The sequence below is a fragment of the Phacochoerus africanus genome, chromosome 8 (genome assembly GCF_016906955.1).
Source record: "Phacochoerus africanus isolate WHEZ1 chromosome 8, ROS_Pafr_v1, whole genome shotgun sequence".
Taxonomy (NCBI): domain Eukaryota; kingdom Metazoa; phylum Chordata; class Mammalia; order Artiodactyla; family Suidae; genus Phacochoerus; species Phacochoerus africanus.
The window spans coordinates 81,777,920-81,799,757 of NC_062551.1; the positions used below are offsets into that span (position 1 = coordinate 81,777,920).

Sequence of the window (21,838 nt, forward strand, 5' to 3'; positions counted from 1 at the left end):
ATCAGAAGTTCAGATAATAAATACTATGCTGAAAATGAATAGTAGGGGATAGAGAATGACTTGATGGGTGACAAGTCAGTCAGGGAAGGCCTGTCTGAAAGAAGTGATATTTGAAGTCACTGAATAATGAGGAAGAACCAGTAGAATATTTAAGATGCCTTGGCTTCCTATAAAGTAACTCTGATTTATCCTAACATAATTTAAGCAGCTTTTCTCCAATGTGTATATATAGTCAAAACTACTTGTAAATTTTTTTTTTTTTGGTCTTTTTAGGGCCACACCCATGGCATATGGAGGTTCCCAGGCTAGAGAGTGAATTAGAGCTGTAGCTGCCAGCCTACACCACAGCCACAGCAATGCCAGATTGGAGCCGAGTCTGCAACCTACACCATAGTTCGCAGCAACGCTAGAGCCTTAACCCACTGAGTGAGGCCGGGGATTGAACCGCCATCCTAGGCAGATTTGTTTCCACTGAACCACAACGGGAACTCCTGTAATTTTTTTTTTTTAATCTATCTCAAAACAAATAAGGGTACCTATCCTGCATTAAAGTGCTTTTTTAGGGCCGCACCCATGGCATATGGAGGTTCCCAAGCTAGGGGTCAAATTGGAGCTATAGCTGCCGGCCTACACCACAGCCACAGCAACGCCAGATCCTTAACCGACTGAGCAAGGTCAGGGATCGAACCCACAACCTCATGGCTCTTAGTTGGATTTGTTTCTGCTGCGCCATGACAGGAACTCCTGCGTTGAAGCTTTTTATTCCCCAGTAATTTCAATTTCAGTTGAAACAGATTGGTCACTCCCAGGATCAGGTTAGGATGGAATGCTCTTGGGTTCTAAGAGACCTCTAGATCACCCTGTGTATGTGCTCCAAAGCAGCTGCTCCTCGGGGTGAAGGTTGGGTAATTCAGGAGCTTGAGAGCTCAGGATAGACGTGTGCGTTGCCTTCACACTGCCTGGCACGGAGCCCAGCTTTCGAGCCTTGCGGTTCCTTAAAATATGTGATGAATAAAAAAATGGGAAGCTTATCTACAGGGCAGATAACATTTATGTTAACATTATGTTAAACTCTCCTAAATTAATTTCAATAGCTGTGTATTTTCTATTTAATTTCCTTATTTGATTTATATTTCTATTTTTATAAGTTTTATAGGTTGTATTATATTGGGATAGCACAACATGTCCATAATACATGTGTGTATATTTTTTAAAAGCAGATAAATAAAATGTATTGGCAGTGCATATTGAAACACTTACACTGGTTTGGATGTACAAAGGACTCTTTTCCCTAAACCCCCTTCTTTTTGGCTGCACCGAGGCATGTGAAAGTTCCCAAGTCAGAGATCAAATCTGTGCCGCTGCAGAAACAATGCCAGATCCTTCATCTGCTGTGCCACCACGGGAACCCCCCGATCCCTTTTAAGAGTGAGTCGCCAGCAGTGGTGACCAGCACCTCCAATACTGCAGCATGTATGTCTTGCAAACAAGGGTATTCTAAAAGAAAAATAAAAATTCAGGAAATTAAGATTCATGCGTTACATCCTTCTAATCGTCAGGCCCCATTATATTGGTTCCAACAGTGTCCTTTATAGCAAAAAAAAAAAAAAAAAAATCCAGCCCCCATCCCACAACGCATTCAGTTCTCCAGTCCCTTTAGTCTCCTTCAGTCTGAAGCAGTCCCTGGTCTTCCCCGCGGTTCGGGATGCTCACACTTGTGGAGACTGCAGGCTAGGTATTTTGTGGCCTGCCTCTCAATTTGGGTTTGTCTGATGTTTTCTCAGGATCAGAGTCAGGTTGTGCATCTTTGGCAGGAACATCACAGAAGTGATGCTGTTCTCTTTGCACATCCATTTTTAATTTGTCCTGTTACCCATGAAATGCACTCTGAGCCCTTAAGACAGTGTCTCTTAGGTTTCTCCACTGTCAGGTCCTTCTTTTTCTCCTTGTAATTAGTAACTTTTGTGGGAGGTACTTTGAAACTGTAAATGTCCTGTTTCCCCATCAAGTTTTAAATATATTTATTCTTATCAGTGATATTCACAGTTTCCAATTTTATTTGATGGTTATAATCTGTTACTGTCGTGATTTTTATGCTCACATACACACAAAGATCTAGAAGGAGTCCAAAGACGACAGATCTCCAGGTTACTGCCAATCACTGAGCACATGGACAAGCCTGCTGGTCTTTTTGTGTAACTGACGTTGATGAAGAGGAGTCCTGTTTTGCGCCTCCACATTTTCCTATAAACTGTGTCAGCCTTCATGTCAGCCTTGTCCACTTGTTTTAAGTGACTTTTCATTCTCTACAAGCTTCGCGTCATGATTATACATGCAGGAAGCAATTTCAGAACCATCACCAAATGGTTGGCTTGATAAAATAGAAAACAAAACAAAAAGATAAAAAAAAATTTGTAAGTGATCAGCAAGTATTTATTTAGTGAATAAATTCTAGACTTACTGTTGATGCTTGTTCAGTAGTATCATCTCTTGAGTGTCCATAAAGTTTCCATCTTAAAAAAAAGAAGATGGAGATGCAGAAATATACGTAGTACCTGGTATTCTAAGGAAAAAGAGATTTGCCCTACAGTGAATGGCCCTATCTTTTTTTTTTTCCAAAAGGTAAAATTAATAAGCGAGACGGAGAGTTCCTGTTGTGGCGCAGGGGAAGCTAATCTGACTAGCATCCGTGAGGATGTGTTCGAATCCCTGGCCTCGCTCAGTGGGTTGGGGATCTGGCGTTGCCATGAACCGTGATGTAGGTCACAGACATGGCTCGGATCCTGTGTTGGCTGGCAGCCATAGCTCCAGTTCAACTCCTAGCCTGGGAACGTCCATATGCTGCATGTTCAGCCCTTAAAAAAAAAAAAGTAAATAAGCAAGATGGAAAGCCACTGATGCGAAAACAGTATATGTTTTCAATATATACAGTCTGCTATGGCTACAGTTTTTTTAGAAGAAAATCGCTGCACTCTCTTCCTCAATTCAAGTCTATGTTCATAGCAGGCATGCAGAGTCCTCAGTGTCATTAACAAAGAAGCAGTGTCCTCTGCTTCAGAGGGTCAGGGTCATAGGTCAGCTTCTGAAGAATCCTGGGAAGATGGATTCTAATCAGTGATTCACTGTATCACCCACTCGTTCTAATCAGTGAGTCACTGTGTCACCCACTGCACCTGACTCCTAGGTGACTGTTCCATCAGCTCAATGCACCTGAATTCAGCTAAAGGGCTTTTAAGAAGGGCAGTTTCTAACTTTCCATTGGTGACCTCCATAGGACCTGCTGTCAGGTTCATCCTATGTCATCGCTCTGCATTTGTCTCCTTCCTGGGGAATCCGCAGCACCCAGTAGAGTGGCTGTTTCTGTGACCACAGAATGGCAAGTGGACTATTGCAAAAGCTCGACCTATTTCTGTTAATGATGGTGATAATGCTCCCTATGTATTGTTGTAAGAGCTTTAAGTATTCTCTCTTGTTGTCTTCACCAGTAACCCGGGGAAGTGAGTCCTTTTATTATCCTCATTTAATGAATAAGGAAACCGTAGGCACAGTGAAAGTAAGTAACTTGCCCAAGGTCACACAGCTAGTAAACAGAGCCACAAGTCAATACCAGGCAAGCTAGCTCCAGACTTCTGTGCTCAGAAGATAAGTGGCTGGTAGAAGCAGCCCTAAGACCTTGCTGCAGTTATCCGTTCAGGGTATGGGTTCCTCCCCGGGTCTTCCTTTTGTGGTCTCATGTATGAAGACACGAACAGTCTCTGTCCCTGGATGTGGAAAGGAGGGTTTTATCCACGCTAAAGGCCAGTGAACAGAGAGCTGCTGGTCCTCAGGAACGGATCATATGTATGCATATCCCCCTTAGATGCAGAGATGGGTTTGGTACTTCTTCATCAAAGCCAGTGCTCCGTCACCGAGGTCACAGGAAGGAAACCACCATGTTGATGACCTTGTCCCTGACGGGGCCATCGGAGCATCTCCAGGCTGGCACCTGCTGTCTTCCCTACTCCAGCAGAAGCCTCAGCCTGGACGTGAAGTTCAAGCTGAACCGGACCTTCCCTGATCTTTCCTACTTCTCGGGCAGGGAGACAAGAAAGAGGGAGTGAAGATTCAGGTGGACGCCTAGGGAAGGGAGTTGTGGATTTCCTGGTGCAGCTGGCATAGATACACAACGCTGACCTTGACAGCTGAAGCCTGAGTGCTTGGAACAGCAGTCTGGGCAACTGAAATTGTTTTCCTTCTTCCTGGGGAAATTCACAGAGTTTTCAGAAGAACTCACTTTTGTGGTGTTTCTCACCTCTGATTATTTTATTTATTTATTTATTTATTTATTTATTGTCTTTTTGTCTTTCTAGGGCCACACCCGCGGCATATGGAGGTTCCCAGGTTAGGGATCCAGTTGGAGCTGTAGCCGCTGGCCTACAGCAGAGCCATAGCAACGCAGGATCCCAGCCGCTTCTGCAACCTACACCACAGCTCATGGCAATGCCGGATCCTTAACCCACTGAGCAAGGCCAGGGATTGCCCGCAACCTTATGGTTCCTAGTCAGATTTGTTTCCGCTGTGCCACAACGGGAACTCTTCACTTCTGATATTTTTAGATCAAGCTGTATGTTGGAGAGCGAGTGCCTGGATGGGTTTGCAAACCTGAAGTGTTTCGTGGGCCATTTTGAGTCTTTGCTTAGGTAACTGCCCTGTCATCTGACTGCCTCTGCATGATGCCCATCAACAACAGAGATGCTTCATGAGGGGCCAGGGGACGGCTGAACAGGAGACAGAATTCTCTGCCTCACCATTTGTCCCGTCTCCCTACTTTTGTTCTGTCTGCTCTTTCCTCCAGGGGACCTGGTAATCTACTGCTCTATCTTCCCTGCTCTTTTCAGTAAACAGCCAAAGAGCTTTTAAGCTAATAAGAAAAAAGACAAAAGCCATTGCCATTGCTGAGGGACTGTCAGCAGCTGGGACCTTGTTAGAAGTTCTCATAGTTAGTGTTTCAAAGACTGTGTTTCTCCAATAGATATTCCCCAGAAAAGCCAGATGAGAAGTGTTTTTGTTTATTGTTGGGCCTAGAGGCTTGAATATCATTGATTGAGTGCATTGCCTTCATAACTTTAAAATGGGGTGTGTGTATGTGTGTGTGTGAGTCTGGGTGGAGGAATCCTGGGGGGAAGGGAGAAAGAGAGCGTGTGTGTGTGTGTGTGTGTGTGTGTGTGTGTGTGTGTGTGTGCGCGCGCGCATAAACACACTTGTCTGGGTGGAGATTTTTCCTGTGGAGACCTTACCTAATCAGCTTAATGGTTAATGTGATTGGGTGGTAGCTGCAGATCTCATTGCCCTCCTGAAGTGGCAGGCTGTGTTCTCTAGGTGTTTTAGAACGAGCAATTAGCCACCAACCCGCTGGAAAATGACTTCTGCATTGTGCACACGTCCTCTGTGCAAGCACAATCACAAACTCTTTTCCAGCTTAGCCATAAAAGAAAAGGCAGAACTGATGGCCTTGCCTCTGATATCGGTGACCCTGTATCCTCTGGACTTGAAAGACAGAGAAGGTAAAAATCTCTTGCCTTAGGACCCCAAAGGTAATTTCATATCTGAATGGACTGAAGCATCACTTCTCTCAACAGTGAAATTGTTCCTCCTCCAACTTAATGTACAGAAATGTTAGATCCCTCAGGTCTTAGGGATCCAAGGCCAAGGGGTGCAGCAAAATTTTTGTCATAGTTTGTTTCTCAGTGAAGTTGATAAACCTCACCTTCTCTGCTTTGGTCTGGGGATCAGAGGGTAGAGCAGATGTATTTCCAGAAAGGTCAGGAAATGTGCACTTAGCTGCCATCCTCCTCTGTTACTCCCGGAAGCCTGGTTTCCTTTGGGAACTTTTCTTTTCTTTTTTCTTTTTTTTTTGGCTTTTTGCCTTTTCTAGGGCTGCTCCCGCGGCATGTGGAGGTTCCCAGGCTAGGGGTTGAATCGGAGCTGTAGCCGCCAGCCTACGCCAGAGCCACAGCAACGCGGGATCCGAGCCTCGTCTGCAACCTACACCACAGCTCATGGCAATGCCGGATCCTTAACCCGCTAAGCAAGGGCAGGGATCAAACCCGCAACCTCATGGTTCCTAGTCGGATTTCGTTAACCACTGCGCCACGACAGGAACTCCCCTTTGGGACCTTTTCTTGTTTTCTCTTTCAGTGATTTTAGGTGCCTGTTGGCTAGCTCCACAGTACCTTCCTGAGTTCCCAGGAGAGTTGTTGGTTACGCCTTGTCCCTTGCACGTTTTATGTGCAAGGTATTCATAGGCGTTTTCACTGCTGCCTTGCTGCATGGGTGATTTCAGCACGTGAAGGCAGCTCTGCTCTATATTTCATGGAAAACTTACATAACAGGAGAAGCCTTGTTTTTTAGGCCAAATTATTTGTGTTATTCCAATAGATGTTGTACTGCCAGAGGGGACTATGTAGTGACCACTGAAAGCGTGGTCAGTGATGATTTTCATTTTATGGGATCCTTGTTATCTTATCAAAAGTCAATGTGGGAGTTCCCGTCGTGGCGCAGTGGTTAACGAATCCGACTAGGAACCATGAGGTTGCGGGTTCGGTCCCTCCCCTTGCTCAGTGGGTTAACGATCCGGCATTGCCGTGAGCTGTGGTGTAGGTTGCAGACGCGGCTCGGATCCCGCGTTGCTGTGGCTCTGGCGTAGGCCGGTGGCTACAGCTCCAATTCAACCCCTAGCCTGGGAACCTCAATATGCCGTGGGAGCAGCCCAAGAGATAGCAACAACAACAACAACAACAATAACAACAACAACAAAAGACAAAAAAAAAGTCAATGTGCAACCATCTCCCTTTTAACAGGATGATATTACTTTTACATCATTAGAGAAGTCAGAAAACTTAAAAGATGAATTATTTCTAAAACAATTTAGGGAGACAAGTAATTTGGTTTCTGAATAAATTATGTTTGTCACCAGTCATTTGTCACAAGTCATTCTCAGCCCAAGGTCATAGATTAAGTCCTTACCTGCAGTCTTCTAAATACCTGGGACAGTCAGGGACAGACTCAGGAATCCATGAGCTGCTATCTGCGGACTCATGGAAGGGCGGAGCCACCAGCTAAGGGCTCTTCCCTTTTTCCTCAAACAGGAAGCAGCAATAGTTTTGTCTCCCTGTCTGTTTTTCATGTTTTCTGCACACCTGTAACCTTGAAATCACACATTCCAAAAACCCTGTTTGTGCCACATCCAGGGAAAAATGCATGTGAAAGAGAAGGAAAGAACGAACTAAGTGTAGGAAAGGTCTCATCAATTCTTGCATAGCTTCATTTTTGAGGAATTTCTTAATTGGTTCATAGATATTAGGATTTAGAAGAGAGACCCATATATTGCTGTCACCTGCCTGTTACATTCAATTAAAGTGTATTTGGGAAATGATTTTAAAAATTGCTTTGAATGGAAATAGGTGTTCACTTTAGCAGCACATTTACTAAAATTGGAATAATACATAGGAGATTAGCATGGCCCCGTGCAAGGATGACACACAAATTTGTGAAGCCGTCCATATTTTTGAGACAGAAGACCTGTACTCGGAAAACTATAAGATGCTGATGAAAGTGATCAAAGATGACACAAACAGATGAAAAGATATACCATGCTCTTGGGTTGGAAGAATCAATATTGTCAAAATGACTCTATTACCCATCACAATCTACAGATTCAGTGCCATCCCTGTCAAATTACCGATGACAGTGTTCACAGAACTAGAGCAAGATATTTTAAATTTTGTATGGAAACACGAAAGACCTGAAATAGGCAAAGCAGTCTTGAAAAGAAGACTGGGACTTGAGGAATCAGGCTCCCTGACTGCAGACCATACTACAAAGCTACAGTAATCAAATAGTGTGGTACTGGCACAAAAACAGAAATGTAGATCAGTGGAACAGGATAGAAAGCCCAGAAATAAACCCAAACGCCTGTGGTCAATTAATGTAGGACAAAGGAGGCAAGAATATGCAATGGAAAAAAGACAGTCTCTTCAATAAGTGGTGCTTGGGGAGTTCCCATTATGGTGCAGCAGAAATGAACCTGACTAGTATCCATGAGGATGCTGGTTCGATCCCTGGCCTTGCTCGGTGGTTTAAGGATCCAGTGTTGCGGTGAGATGTGGTGTTGGTCACAAGCAAGGCTCGGATCTGGAGTAGCTGTGGCTGTGGTGTAGGCTGGCAGCTGCAGCTCCAATTTGACCCCTAGCCTGGGAACTTCCATATGCCGCGTGTGCAGCCCTAAAAAGCAAAAAGAAAAAAAGTGGTGTTGAGAAAAACTGGACAGCCGCATGCAAAAGACTGAAATTAGAACTCTCTAATGCCATACACAAAAATAAGCTCAAAAATGGATTAAGGACCTAAACAAAGCAGATACAATAAATCTTCTAGGAGTTCCCGTCGTGGCGCAGTGGTTAACGAATCCGACTAGGAACCATGAGGTTGCGGGTTCGGTCCCTGCCCTTGCTCAGTGGGTTAACGATCCGGCGTTGCCGTGAGCTGTGGTGTAGGTTGCAGACGTGGCTTGGATCCTGCGTTGCTGTGGCTCTGGCGTAGGCCAGTGGCTACAGCTCCGATTCGACCCCTAGCCTGGGAATCTCCATATGCCGCGGGAGCGGCCCAAAGAAATAGCAAAAAAAAAAAACAAAAAAAAAAACTTCTAGAGGAGGGAGTTCCTGCTGTGGTGCAGAGGGTTAATGATCTGGCATTGTCACAGCTGTGGCATAGGTCACAGCTCTGGCTCAGTTTCCATCCCTGGCCTGGGAACTTCTGTATCCCACAGGTGCAGCCAAAAAAGAAAGAAAGGGATAAAAAAAAAAAAACTCTGTGAAGAAAACATAGGCAGAACACTCTTTGGCATAAATTACAGCAATATCTTGTTTGATCCACCTCCTAGGAGTAATGAAAATAAAAAGAAAAATAAACAAATGGAATCTAATTAAACTTAAAAGCTTTTGCACAGGAAAGGAAACTAAAAAAGACAATCCACAGAAAAATCTTTGCAAACAAAGCCACTGCCAAGAGATTAATCTCCAAAATATACAAACATCTCATGCAGCTTTATATCAAAAAAACATACAACTCAATAAAAAAAAAATGGGCAGAAGATCTGAACAGACATTTCTCCAAAGACAGATGGCCAAAAAGCACATGAAAAGATCACTAATTATTAGAAAAATGCGAGTCAAAACTACCACACGCCAGTAGAATGGCCATCATCAAAACATCTACAAACAGTAAATGCTGGAAAGGGTGTGAAGAAAAGGGAACCCTCTTACACCGTTGGTGGGAATGTAAATTGGTATAACAACTATGGAGGACAATATGGAAATTCCTTAAAAAAAAAAAAGAGCTGCAATACGATCTAGCAGTCCACTCCTGGGCATCTATCTGGAGAAAACCGTAATTCAAAAGGGAACCCTCTCACGCTGTTGGCGGGAATGTAAATTGGTATAACACAGTATGGAGGTTCCTTTAAAAAATAGAGATCTAATATGATCTAATATGATCTAATAGTCCACTCCTGGGCATCTATCTGGAGGAAACCATAATTCAAAAAGATGCATGTACCCCAGCGTTCATTGCAGCACTATTTACAATAACCAAGGCATGGAAGCAACCTAAATGTCCATTGACAAAGAAATGGATAAAGAAGATATGGTACCTATATACAAAGGAGTATTACTCAGCCATAAAAAAGAACAAAATAATATCATTTGCAAACATGGGAGGACCTAGAGATTGTCATACTAAATGAAGTAAGACAGACATCGTATATCACTTATATGTGGAATCTAACAAAAATAATACAAAAGAACATACTTATAAAACAGAAACAAACTCAGATTTCAAAACTGAACTTATGGTTACCATAGGTGAAACCTTTGGGGGGAGGGAGGAATTTGGAGAGTGGGAATAACATATACATACTGCTATATAAAATAGATAATTAACAGGAACCTACTGTATAGCACAGGGAAATCTACTAAATAGTTTTAATAGCCTCTGTGGGGAAAAAAGAATGGATATATGTATAGCTGATTCATTTTGCTGTGACTAATGCAATATTGTAAGTCAACTATATTCTAATTAAATTTTAAGAAAAGAAAGGAAATAGGAAGAAGGATATGATTATCAATAGCTGTTTAGTTTGCAAAATAGCTTGTGTTATTGTTATGAAAAAATTATTGTTGTGGGAAATTAGGAATAAATGCATGGTCCTTTCACCCTGAATATGGAACATTTATTCCATATTACTATACGAATATTTTCTAAACCATACTTAATTAGTTTTCTTCCTTGGTTTCCATTTCTATTGTGATGAGTGTTGATATTTTTAACTGCCTCCTGTGGGAGTTTTAATGTTTACTTCGTATTCAAAATATGCTTAAAGTAAGCATCTACCAGGAATTAAATGAAATGTGATTCCACAGAGTCTCAATTCTAATTTTTTTAAAAGTGACAAAGCCAACCATCTTTGAAATGGATACTGAGGAAACTGTGAAATATGCCTAGAAGTATTGATAATTACTAGTATTGAATATACTTACATGTTTATATTTCTTTTTAAGACCTGATGTGCTATTTTAAAATGTTTATCTTTTAAAATAGATAGGGAAATGGTGCTTTGTCCCTGTTTCATTAATGTGTAGAAATAATGTAGAAAATAAGAATAGGTTTGATCTTAAAGTTCACCTCCCTCTGTAGTACATTTGGAAGCTATCACTTGGAGTTCCTGTTGTGGCTCAGCAGAAATGAATCTGACTAGTATCCATGAGGACACAGGTTCGATCCCTGGCCTTGCTCAGTGGGTAAAGGATCCAGCATTGCTGTGGCTGTGGCGTAGGCCGGCAGCTACAGCTCTGATTGGACCCCTAGCCTGGGAACCTACACATGCTGAGAGTGTGGCCCTAACAAGACAAAAAAAGAAAGAAATCCGTCACTTAACACATGGCCTGTGTTATATTGTTTTATATTTTTTTTAAGCAAATGAACAAAAAATAATATCTTTAGGATTTAAATGACATTTCCTAAATAATAAGATATTTGAATGTTATGAGAAAATAAATATTTATGCACAGATCATTCTATGTTTTATCAAATTGGAGAAAAACCACAAAGTGATAAGTAAATGTTTAGATTGGGAGAAGTTAATAAATGAGGAAATATATAATTTTCACTTCACTGTCAACGGTAGTTAAAAGATCTTCACATAGGCCAAAAATAAAGCTACCTTATAGGTTCCTTTTATTGTGTCACTGTTGACAAGCCTAAGGAATATTTCTTTTTTGCTTTTCTTTTTTTCTTTTTAAGGGCCACACCCACAGTACGTGGAGTTTCCCAGGCTAGAGGTTGAATTGGAGCTACGGCTGCTGGCCTACGGCAGCCACAGCAACACTAGATCCAAGCTGAGTCTGCAACCTACACCACAGCTCATGGCAACACTGGATCCTTAACCCATGGAGCAAAGCCAGCCATTGAACCCGTGTCCTCATGGTTACTAGTCAGGTTCATTACCACAAAGCCATAGTGGGAACTCTTGGAATATTTCTTAAGATATTGAGATTTTTTTTTTTAGTTCTATTATGTTGCATTTCACTTATTAAACTATTGTATAAAATGACTGGCAAAGAATGTTTAATTTTGCTATTCTTTCGGTAATTAAAGTTAGGGTTTTTTTTCCCACTATCCCAATTCATTACAAATGGGAAAAGAGCCATTTTGTTCTCTGCCTCATAGAGTGACTCAAATATTGTTCTCCCTCTTTCCTGCTCTAGTTTATCTCAAATACTTAGGGCATATTTATCTAATTTTACTTTTTACTAAAAAGTGCTACTGTTGTGGAATTACTCTGAAATGAACCCTGAGAGCAAGATGTGACTTTTTATCTTTGTAGGAGAGGATCCATGGCCATAGGATGTTATATATCTTGGGAAAAGGTGCTAAATGCACATTAACATCTTTCAAAGAAATTCCATTCAGAGAAAAAAAATCCATTGAAAAAGAAGGCAAAAAGAGATAAAATGACCATAGAAAATTCGAGGCAAATAGATAAAGAAGGATGGTAGTATGCAAAAATATCAGTAATCCCAACAGTGGGCTGATTTCTCCAACTTAAAGACAGTGCTCATCAAGTTGGATTCATTTACACACACATTCTTTTTAGGATGTGTATTTTTTTTTTTTTGTCTTTTTGCTATTTCTTGGGCCGCTCCCGCAGCATATGGAGGTTCCCAGGCTAGGGGTCTAATCGGAGCTGTAGCCACCAGCCTACACCAGAGCCACAGCAACGCAGGATCCGAGCCGCGTCTGTGACCTACACCTCAGCTCACGGCAACGCCAGATCATTAACGCACTGAGCAAGGGCAGGGATCGAACCCACAACCTCATGGTTCCTAGTCGGATTCGTTAACCACTGCGCCACGACGGGAACTCCAGGATGTGTATTTAAAACATAAGGGTACATAGGAGTTCTCTTTTGCACAGTGGGTTAAGGATCCGGCATTGTCACTATAGTGACTTGGGTCTCTGCTGTGACTCAGGTTCGATCCCTGGCCCAGTTACAACTTTATGCCATGGGTGCAGCCAAAAAAAAAAAAAGTCCACCCAAAACCTCTACATGAATGTTCATAGCAGCCTTATTTGTTATAGTTCAAAACTAGAAATGACCCAGATGTCTATTAACAGGTAAATGGATAACCATCCTTACAGTAGAATTCTGCTCGACAGTATAAAGGACCAGGAAAGAGAACACAGTAATATCTCAGAACAATCATGCTCAGTGAAGAAACCCAGACCCCACCCCCACCAAAAGTACATTTATATAAAATGCTAAAAAAATACAATCTAATCTAAAATGACAGAAAAAAAGAGTGATTACTGAGGAGGGGTGCTCCTCAGACACATCTGCTTGCTTGCTTTTTTTTTTTTTTTTTGTCTTTTCAGGGCTGCACCCTCGGCATTTGGAGATTCCCAGGCTAGGGGTCCAATTGGAGCTACAGCGGCCGGCCTACGCCACAGCCACAGCAACACCAGATCTGAGCCGCATCTGCGACCTACACCACAGCTCACAACAACGCCGGATCCTTAACCTGCTGAGTGAGGCCAGAGATCGAACCTGCAACCTCATGGTTCCTAGTTGGATTTGTTTCCCCTGTGCCACAACAGGAACCACACATCTGCTTTATATTGACTAAAGAATTGAACATGAGGGAGTTCCTGTCGTGGCTGGGTGGTTAATGAATCCAACTAGGAACCATGAGGTTGCGGGTTCCATCCCTGGCCTTGCTCAGTGGGTTAAGGATCCGGCATTGCCGTCAGCTGTGGTATAGGTTGCAGATGCGGCTTGGATCTGGTGTTGCTGTGGCGCTAGCCTAGGCTGGCAGCAACAGCTCCAATTAGACCCCTAGCCTGGGAACCTCCATATGCTGCAGTTAAGGCCCTAAAAGGACAAAAAGACCAAAAAAAAAAAAAATACACACAATATGATATGGTTAAATCTTTAGGGGTACATATAAATGTAAAACTATAAAGAAAAGCAAGAGAAGCATGAAATTCCAGGAAATGGCTACTTAAAAGCAGTAAAGGAATAGGAAAAATTCTGGCACACTGAGGAGTTTAAAACAATAGTAATGTTCTATAACTGGGCATGTTTGTATCATTTTTATACTTAACATTTATTGGTTTTATAACATGAATCTATACAATATTTAATAAAATTAATTACTTTTAACCTCAGCGCAAATTGCAGAATTGAGCATGTGGACTAACAAGATACTTGATCTTGAAAGAAAAGAATGCTTTTGGGGAGATAAAAGGCACATCGTCATGAGTTCCACCCCATCACTTATGTTTAATGATTTAAATTTCTTTTTGGTAAAGGTTTTTCTTTCCCTTCTCCCTGTTTTCTCTGCCCTGCTGTCCTGCAATTTATAGGAGAGATTCGAAGCACTTTTCACCATCTATGACGACCAAGTAACGTTTCAGTTGTTTAAAAGCTTTCGAAGAGTCAGAATAAATTTCAGCAAACCTGAAGCAGCAGCAAGGGCTCGAATAGAGCTCCATGAGACAGACTTCAACGGGAAGAAGCTGAAGCTGTATTTCGCACAGGTACTTCATCGTGCAAAAGCCAGTGTTCTCTAAACTTGGTTTTCTTCTTCCAGAAACACTGCCGCTGCTCCGTTTTCTATGTTATTATATCAGAGGTCTTTGAAATAAATAATCCCAATCAGCAAGTCATGTAAAAACCTTTTTTCCTTTATTTTACAGATCTATAAATGTATTTATTTCTGAAGCATAGCTACCTTCCTAACTCTGTGTTGCGTATTAGATGAATAGTTAAAGGAATTCATTTTTCTGGCAGGTTTTCTCAACTAGGGTTGAGCGTTAAGGTGTAACCCCTTAAGGTCGCTTTTCTCCTGCGCATCAAGAACGGTGTTCATGATAGGACATCCTTGGGAGAAATGAGAACGTGATCTCTGAACTCAGTTCTGTGTTCTGTGGTTCACCTGAGGCACCCCCCTGAAAATGGCTCCCAGCCCAAGGGGCGAGCAGGAAGGAGACTCAGCAGCCTGTGCAGAAAGGCTATCCTAGACTTTGAAAGTGCAGGGGAATCCTGCAGGTTACCAAGAATTGGCTGTCCTTACTCTAACCCTACCCTGCTACGATTCTGAGAAACCAGTATATTCTCAGAAGAATTAGTGAAATAAAGGCATTATTAGATCATGTGTTAAGAGCACTGTTGTATGGAGTTCCTGTTGTAGTTCAGCGGGTTAAGAACCTGGGATAGTGTCCGTGAGGATGCGGGTTCAGTCCCTGGCCTCACGAGGTGGGTTCAGGATCCAACATTGCTGTGGCTGTGATGTAGGCCAGCAGCTGCAGCTCCTATTCGACCCCAGCCTGGGAATTTCCATATGCCTTAGCTGTGGCCATAAAAAGAAAAAAAGAAAGAAAAAAAGAAACAGCACTGTTTTATTTTCAGCAAAGTGTTTTTTCCCTTGGTCTTAGCTTTCAAGATTAAAAAAAAAAAAAAAATTTTTTTTCACGGGGGTTTGTTGTCTCACACTCCAAATGGAAACCTGTTTTGGACATTTTCTTGAATGGAGTTGATGGGGACTGTATATAAGCTAATCTCTTCTAAAATTGGAATTCAGCGCTTAGTAGTGTTCACTGTGTTTTCATCTGTTCTTTGACTTATTTTTCTGTTCAACCAGTATCTATTGAGCACCTCATGCTCTGTGCTGTGTGTGCACTAAGTGCTCAGTGGTGAACCGGACAGATCCAGACCCAGCCAGATGTACTGTTTTTTATTTTGTTATTGTTGTTGTTTTGGTTTTGTGTGGGTTTTTTTTTGTTGTTGTTGTTTTTGCATTTTAGGGCTGTACCCGTAGCATATGGAGGTTCCCAGACTGGGGGTTGAATCAGAGCTGCAGCTACCAGCCTACACCACAGCTCACAGCAACGCAGGATCCGAGCCACATCTGCAACCTACACCACAGCTCACAGCAACACCAGATCCTTAACCCACTGAGTGCGGCCAGGGATCGAACCTGCATCCTCTTGGATCCTAGTCGGGCTCGTTCACCGCTGAGCCACGAAGGGCACTCCAAGATGTAGACTGTCGAAGAGAAAATTTTCATTTTCTCCTACGAGACGTTACAGTTCATGTAAGGATGAAGGTGAAAAAGAGCCCAGTCATGAATTTTGAGTCTCTCCTTCCCTGCAGGTGCAGGTGTCCAGTGAAACTCGGGACAGATCGTACCTGCTGCCGCCCCAGCCTGTCAAGCAGTTCCTCATCTCCCCGCCTGCGTCTCCTCCGGTGGGCTGGAAGCAGGGGGAGGACATGATGCCTGTTATAAATTATGATTTGCTCTGTGCTGTTTCCAAACTGGGACCAGGTAACACACTTCCGTCTTTCCTGTGCGTGTGTTTGTTTTTTTCCTAAGAAGCTTTTGTGTTGAAGGCTGTATTCAGCGCTTGTGTTCCAGCCAACTAGTGGCAAAACGTGAGCAGTGTGGAACAGCATCCCACAGACACAGGCCTAGAGTCTATTACTTGCTAACTTTGTGGTCCTAGGCGAGTTACCTAGCTTCATTTTCAGAGCCTCTGTTTTCTCATCTAAACTAGGGATCTGAATAGCTACCTTTCAATGTGGTTATGAGGATTAAATGATATATACATTATACTTAATGGAGCTATCTGCAGTTTTTACCACTATAAATTCTAGTAAATAACAGGTCAGGTTTTTGTTTTTTCTGTTTGTCTTTTTTTAAGGGCTGCACCGGCAGCATATGGAAATTCCTGGGCTAGGGGTCGAATCAGAGCTGCAGCTGCCGGCCTATGCCACAGCCGCAGCAACGCCAGATACCAGCCGCATCTGTGACCTACACCGAAGCTTGTGGCAACACCGGATCCTTAACCCTCTGAGTGAGGCCAGGGATCACTCAGCATCTTCATGGATACTAGTTGGGTTCTTAACCTGCTGAGTCATGATGGGAACTCCCATCACAGGTTGTTAATGAGTGTTAGTTGACATCAAAATAACAGACAACTTGTGCATTGAATAGTATTTCAAGGAATTGGTGGTGATAACCATATCATCTCTTCCATGTTCTCCTCCTGTATTTAAATTTTTTCATTTCTTCTTTTCCTCCTCTTTAACTACTCTCTCTCATCCCTTTATTTATTTTATTTTTTTCGTCTTTTTGTCTTTAGGGTCACACCTGAGGCATATGGAGGTTCCCAGGCTAGGGGTCCATTTGGAGCTGTAGCTGCCGGCCTACGCCAGCGCCACAGCAATGCCAGATCCAAGCCTTGTCTGTGACCTACACCACAGCTCATGGCAATGCTAGATCCCTAACCCACTGAGCAAGGCCAGGGATCAAACCTGCAACCTCATGGCTCCTAGTCAGGTTTGCCTCTGCTGCGCCACTGCGGGAACTCCTCTCATCCCTTTAAAGCAGTGTAAAGAACCAGTGCCATTGTTTGTTCACACGTAAAATTGAGTTAGGTCTTTTATAGGGGATCCAAAGGCATCTTGAGGGGAAGTGGCTATTAGTTGTTTTTAGACATCAGAGCTGTATTTTGGTTCTCTAAGATCCTGTACGAAAGCGAATGCTGCTGCTGCCTGGAACCTGACAGGTGTCTCCCAAGGGAAAAGCGGAGACCATTAGGAAGTTAGGCAGATACACCGGGCTGTTCATAGCACAGTGACTGGCAGTTAATTTTAACACACAAGACCTCAGTACCCCTCCCTGGCTTATTTCCCAAAATGCCAGAACTTTATAAGAACCTTAAAGCATCACCTCTCTAATGCTGAAGCAAGCTCAAGTCCTTGGACATAGGATTTAAATATTTAAAAACCAATAAACAGCAATGAAAAGAATAGCAGAACAATATGTTTCCAAGGACAGACTCCACCCTGCTGTTTACCTCCACAGGAGAGAAATATGAGCTTCACGCAGGAACAGAGTCAACACCGAGTGTGGTGGTTCATGTCTGTGAAAGTGAGACTGAAGAGGAAGAAGAAACCAGAACCCCTAAACAGAAAATCACCCAGACAAGGCGCCCCGAGCCTCCACCTGCAGCCCTGAGCGAGCCCCGGGCCTTCGATTGTGCACTGTGAGGCTTTGGTGGCTCGAGGCAGTGGCCCGCGTGGCTGGGCAGCGGGGGCCACACGCCGGAGATGGGGACCGCCTGACACCTGCGTAACCTCGGCCAGGCCAGGACGGAGCCGAGCACCTGTGCCGTGGGCCATGCGGTACAGAACCGTGGCCGGGTTTGCCTGTGCAAAACTTAAACGATGTTCCAAACAGCACCTTAAAGTAAAGAATAGCCCCCTGACCTGTGGCAACTCTTCACCCTTTTTAAACAGTAGCAAATTAGGAAAATGCCCCCCCCAGCAACATTAATTTCTCTGATTCCATACAGCATGGGGTACCCATAAAACCAAAACTCTAGTCACCAGGCGCAGTACTACTTAAAAATAGTCTTACTCAGGAGTTCCTGTCGTGGCTCAGTGGAAACAAATCTGACGCGTATCCATGAGGATGCAGGTTCGATCCCTGGCCTCGCTCAGTGAGTTAAGGATTTGGCGTGGCTGTGGCATAGGCAAACAGCTACAGCTCTGATTTGACCCCTAGCCTGGGAACCTCTGTATGCCACAGGTGCAGCCCTAAAAAGACCAAAAAAAAAAAAACCAAAATAGTCTTAATCATCTAATGTGGGTATTTTCGTAATGGTGTATTGGCTTCCAACTAACCTACTGGTCAGAAGTTTATCACTCTTCAATAAACATAGGAATTTTTTTTGCACACACAAAAGAAACCTGAAATACAAGTGATTCATGGAAAATCATTAGTCTTAAGCTTTTTTTTTTTTTTTTCTTTAGCTTTGGGGAAGAAATGCCAAATTTGCTCTGACTCTCAGAATCAAGGGGCCCAAATCTACAGGCACATGTTCTTGTCCCTTTACTCACTCGAAGTCAGAGAAGAGGGACACCCAGACCCCAGTTCCAGTGCTGACCCTCCCGAGACCGAGCTACTGCTTTGGAAGCGGAGGTATCCCCTGTAAGCTGGATAACTGTGACCTCAGGCAGCCACCGCGCTCTGCCGTTTGTGACCAGGTTCTGGCCTGTAGCCAGGACTGTCTTCAGGCACCAGTTGAGTTTGTTATACATATTGGTGTCATCGTCATTCATAGTCTTTAAATTAGAAGAAGTAAGGATAAGATGTTCTGAAGGCCATTTTTAAATTGTCCATCCAGACACGTTCCAGTTTGCTTTGAAAGAAACGTCACACACATTCTTTTTGTATGCATTAGGGGAAGATGGGGCCAGGTGGAAATATTTCATGAGTCAGACTTCCTTTGGAGTGACATTTTTTTGACCCTAAAACAGAACTGTTTCCTGCTTGTGTTTCAGAGTATATCATTGAACCTGCTAAAGTAGCAGTAGACACCTTTTAACTCTTTGTGGTCTCTTCGGACTTTCAAGTCCCTTTCATAGAAAAGTACCACAACCAAGAAGACCTTGTTTCCGGTGGGGTGGCTCTGCTGATTCCCTGCTCACGCAGTGGTTTTCTTTGTTTGGCAAGTGCTTCGTGTTCCCTGGTGTATATGTGTTCCCATGTGAGTTTGGACTAATAAACCCATGTGGCTGCCACTACAAAGAAAGAAAAATGCAGAAATGCAGGCCGCGCTGTCTGTACGTTTTTGGTAACATGTTTCTGTGGTTTAATTGCTCTTACTGTGGTAGAATTTATTTCTGAGGACTTAAACTTTGTTGCAAAAAAAAAAAGGTTTCTGTATTTTCCTTGCCCTCAAATGCTGAGATGATCACTTCCTCTCTTTGTACGTGTCCACCACTGCTAAGCCTCAGTGTGCATTCACTTGAAATCTGTAATTCCATAGGTGATTTTATTAAATTCATTATTTGGTAGTTTAACTGGAACCCAATAAATAAATTTACTTTGCAGTTCTAAATTCAGCATTTTGCCAGTTTTTAATCTTCACTGGGTACACGGATTTATCATTGCAGAACAGACTCTGTAAGTCAGGAAATTCTGTATTTTCAACATTTGAGAATTTTTTTTTTTGTCTTTTGTCTTTTTTGTTGTTGTTGCTATTTCTTGGGCTACTCCCGCGGCATGTGGAGGTTCCCAGGCTAGGGGTTGAATCGGAGCTGTAGCCACCCGGCCTACGCCAGAGCCACAGCAACGCAGGATCCGAGCCGCGTCTGCAACCTACACCACAGCTCACGGCAACGCCGGATCGTTAACCCACTGAGCAAGGGGAGGGACCGAACCCGCAACCTCATGGTTCCTAGTCGGATTCGTTAACCACTGCGCCACGACGGGAACTCCAACATTTGAGAATTTTTAAATTTACTTTTAGATAATATTTATTCACTAATATTTTCTAAGTGGTCAAAAGTCATGATGTTTTATTACTTGGCTTGGCTGTCATGCTTTTCCCTCCAATTAAAGAATATTCTATCCCTGAAGTTCCCGTCAGGGCACAGTGGTTAACGAATCTGACTAGGAACCATGAGGTTGCCGGTTCGATCCCTCCCCTTGCTCAGTGGGTTAAGGGATCCGGCATTGCCGTGAGCTGTGGTGTAGGTTGCAGACGCGGCTTGGATCCTGCGTTGCTGTGGCTCTGGCCTGGGCCAGTGGCTACAGCTCCGATTGGACCCCTAGCCTGGGAACCTCCATATGCCTCGGGAGCAGCCCTAGAAAAGGCAAAAAGACAAAAAAAAAAAAATTCTATCCCTAACTAAAATCTTTTTTTAAAGTCAAGCAATGCAAACTACCTGAATTTTCCTTTTTCTCTTTTTTTGAGTGTCGAATAAATGAAAAACTTAAACTGAAATTACGTATATGTTAAATGATATATTTTATTTAATATATGTTAAACATTTCTGAAGGACAGTAATGTTTTCATTTTTCTAGAAGTATATAATATTTCCATAAGAGGGACTCAGAGAGAAAAACTACTGAAAGCCCATTTAATACTGTGAGATCTACCAGGATCTCACCAGGTATCATGATTTCTCTTTTTTTGTTTTTTTGTTTTTGTTTTTGTTTTTTTTTTTTTTGCTATTTTGTATCCAGATTGTGTATCTATCTTGTAAGAGGTGAGTCCCATGCATCTCTCTCTTTTTTTTTTTTAAAGTTCCTTTTATTTTTTTTGGCCACATCCTCGGCTTGGGAAAGTTCCCAGGACAGGGATTGAACCATCACCACAGCAGTGACAACCCCAGATCTTTAACTGCTAGGCCACCAGGGAGCTCCTCTTCCCTTTAATAAGTTTATCTACATTTTCTTTTTCCTCTTTGAAATCTAGTCATTGCTTAGATTGAACTGACAGTACTGTCACTTTCTATGTTTTCCTTAGAAATCATAACCTCTTCTTGGGTATCAGTTTATTTAGACAATTGTGAGGAAAGAAGATGATGTCTTTTGGTAGGAAAAACTCTCTATGAAGGATAAGAAAATCACAAGGCTTCATTAAAAAAAAGTCAACAGAGCCTGCCATGCGTGGGCTTTTCTGTTCTAGCTTCTCGCAATTCACCCACCTGATGAGCCAGAAGTGAATCCATTTAGTACTTGAATGAGCATCTACCAGTTTCAGGTGCTAACAGGCGGAAACGATCAGAAAGATGCCAAGGGACAGTCAGGCACGGCACTGTCATTCTTCTAGAATATGGTTGTTTTTGTTTCCCATTCACATTAATTCCATCTTTTAAAGATGTTGTGATACAAAGTGAAAAGATTCGATTTCCCAGAATCTCAATTACAGAGCTGAAGGCGACTTTGGAGATCATATAGTCCATCCCTTGTGTGACTCAGATTCTAAAACAGGAGATAGGACTTACCATGAAGCCCACGGAAAGGCAGCCCAGGTTCTAGAGTTGGCATTTCCCAATGCCTGGGCTAGGGCTTTCTCTACTTTTTCTTGTATTAGCCTCTTCGAGACACTCAGAGGCAGTGAATCCCAGTTATAAGAAAACAAAAGGGAAAAAATTCTTTTTCCCCTGATAGGATACAGTGAATAAGAAAAACCTTATCTGATGAAGTCAGTGACTTAGTAGTTTTAATGAATGAATTTAATGTTCTGTGTTTTGTGTTTTCCTTGCCTTTGAACCATTGGGTTTGGACTCTACTTACTTAAATAATGTCATCTTGGTAGCCAGCAAGTGCATTGACATTTTACGTGGACTTCCCTAGATGTTCGTAGTAAGGAGATGAAAAAATAAATAGTCATGCTTGAGATGTGAATTCTAATGAAGCAGAATGAGACCTATTGTGATTTGGAAAGA

At 42.7% G+C, this 21,838-nt stretch overlaps 1 protein-coding gene and 1 non-coding gene across 4 annotated transcripts in view; both read left to right on the forward strand.

Annotated features, from left to right (window-relative positions):
- The window catches only part of RCAN3 (RCAN family member 3), a 47,570-nt gene that overhangs the window by 18,362 nt on the left and 7,370 nt on the right, over positions 1-21,838 (forward strand). For 2 of the 3 annotated variants that reach the window (XM_047792577.1, XM_047792578.1), the window contains exons 3-5: positions 13,957-14,130; positions 15,746-15,917; positions 17,460-19,500. In XM_047792577.1, the coding sequence (XP_047648533.1) occupies positions 13,957-14,130; positions 15,746-15,917; positions 17,460-17,644 (531 nt within the window). In that variant the 3' untranslated portion in view covers positions 17,645-19,500. Of the gene's footprint in view, positions 1-13,956; positions 14,131-15,745; positions 15,918-17,459; positions 19,501-21,838 lie in introns of those variants that run through there. The other variant, XM_047792579.1, reaches the window with a different exon arrangement.
- On the forward strand, positions 7,443-7,548 carry LOC125134714 (U6 spliceosomal RNA). The gene has a single exon (XR_007136727.1). It is a non-coding gene; the product is annotated as a U6 spliceosomal RNA (small nuclear RNA).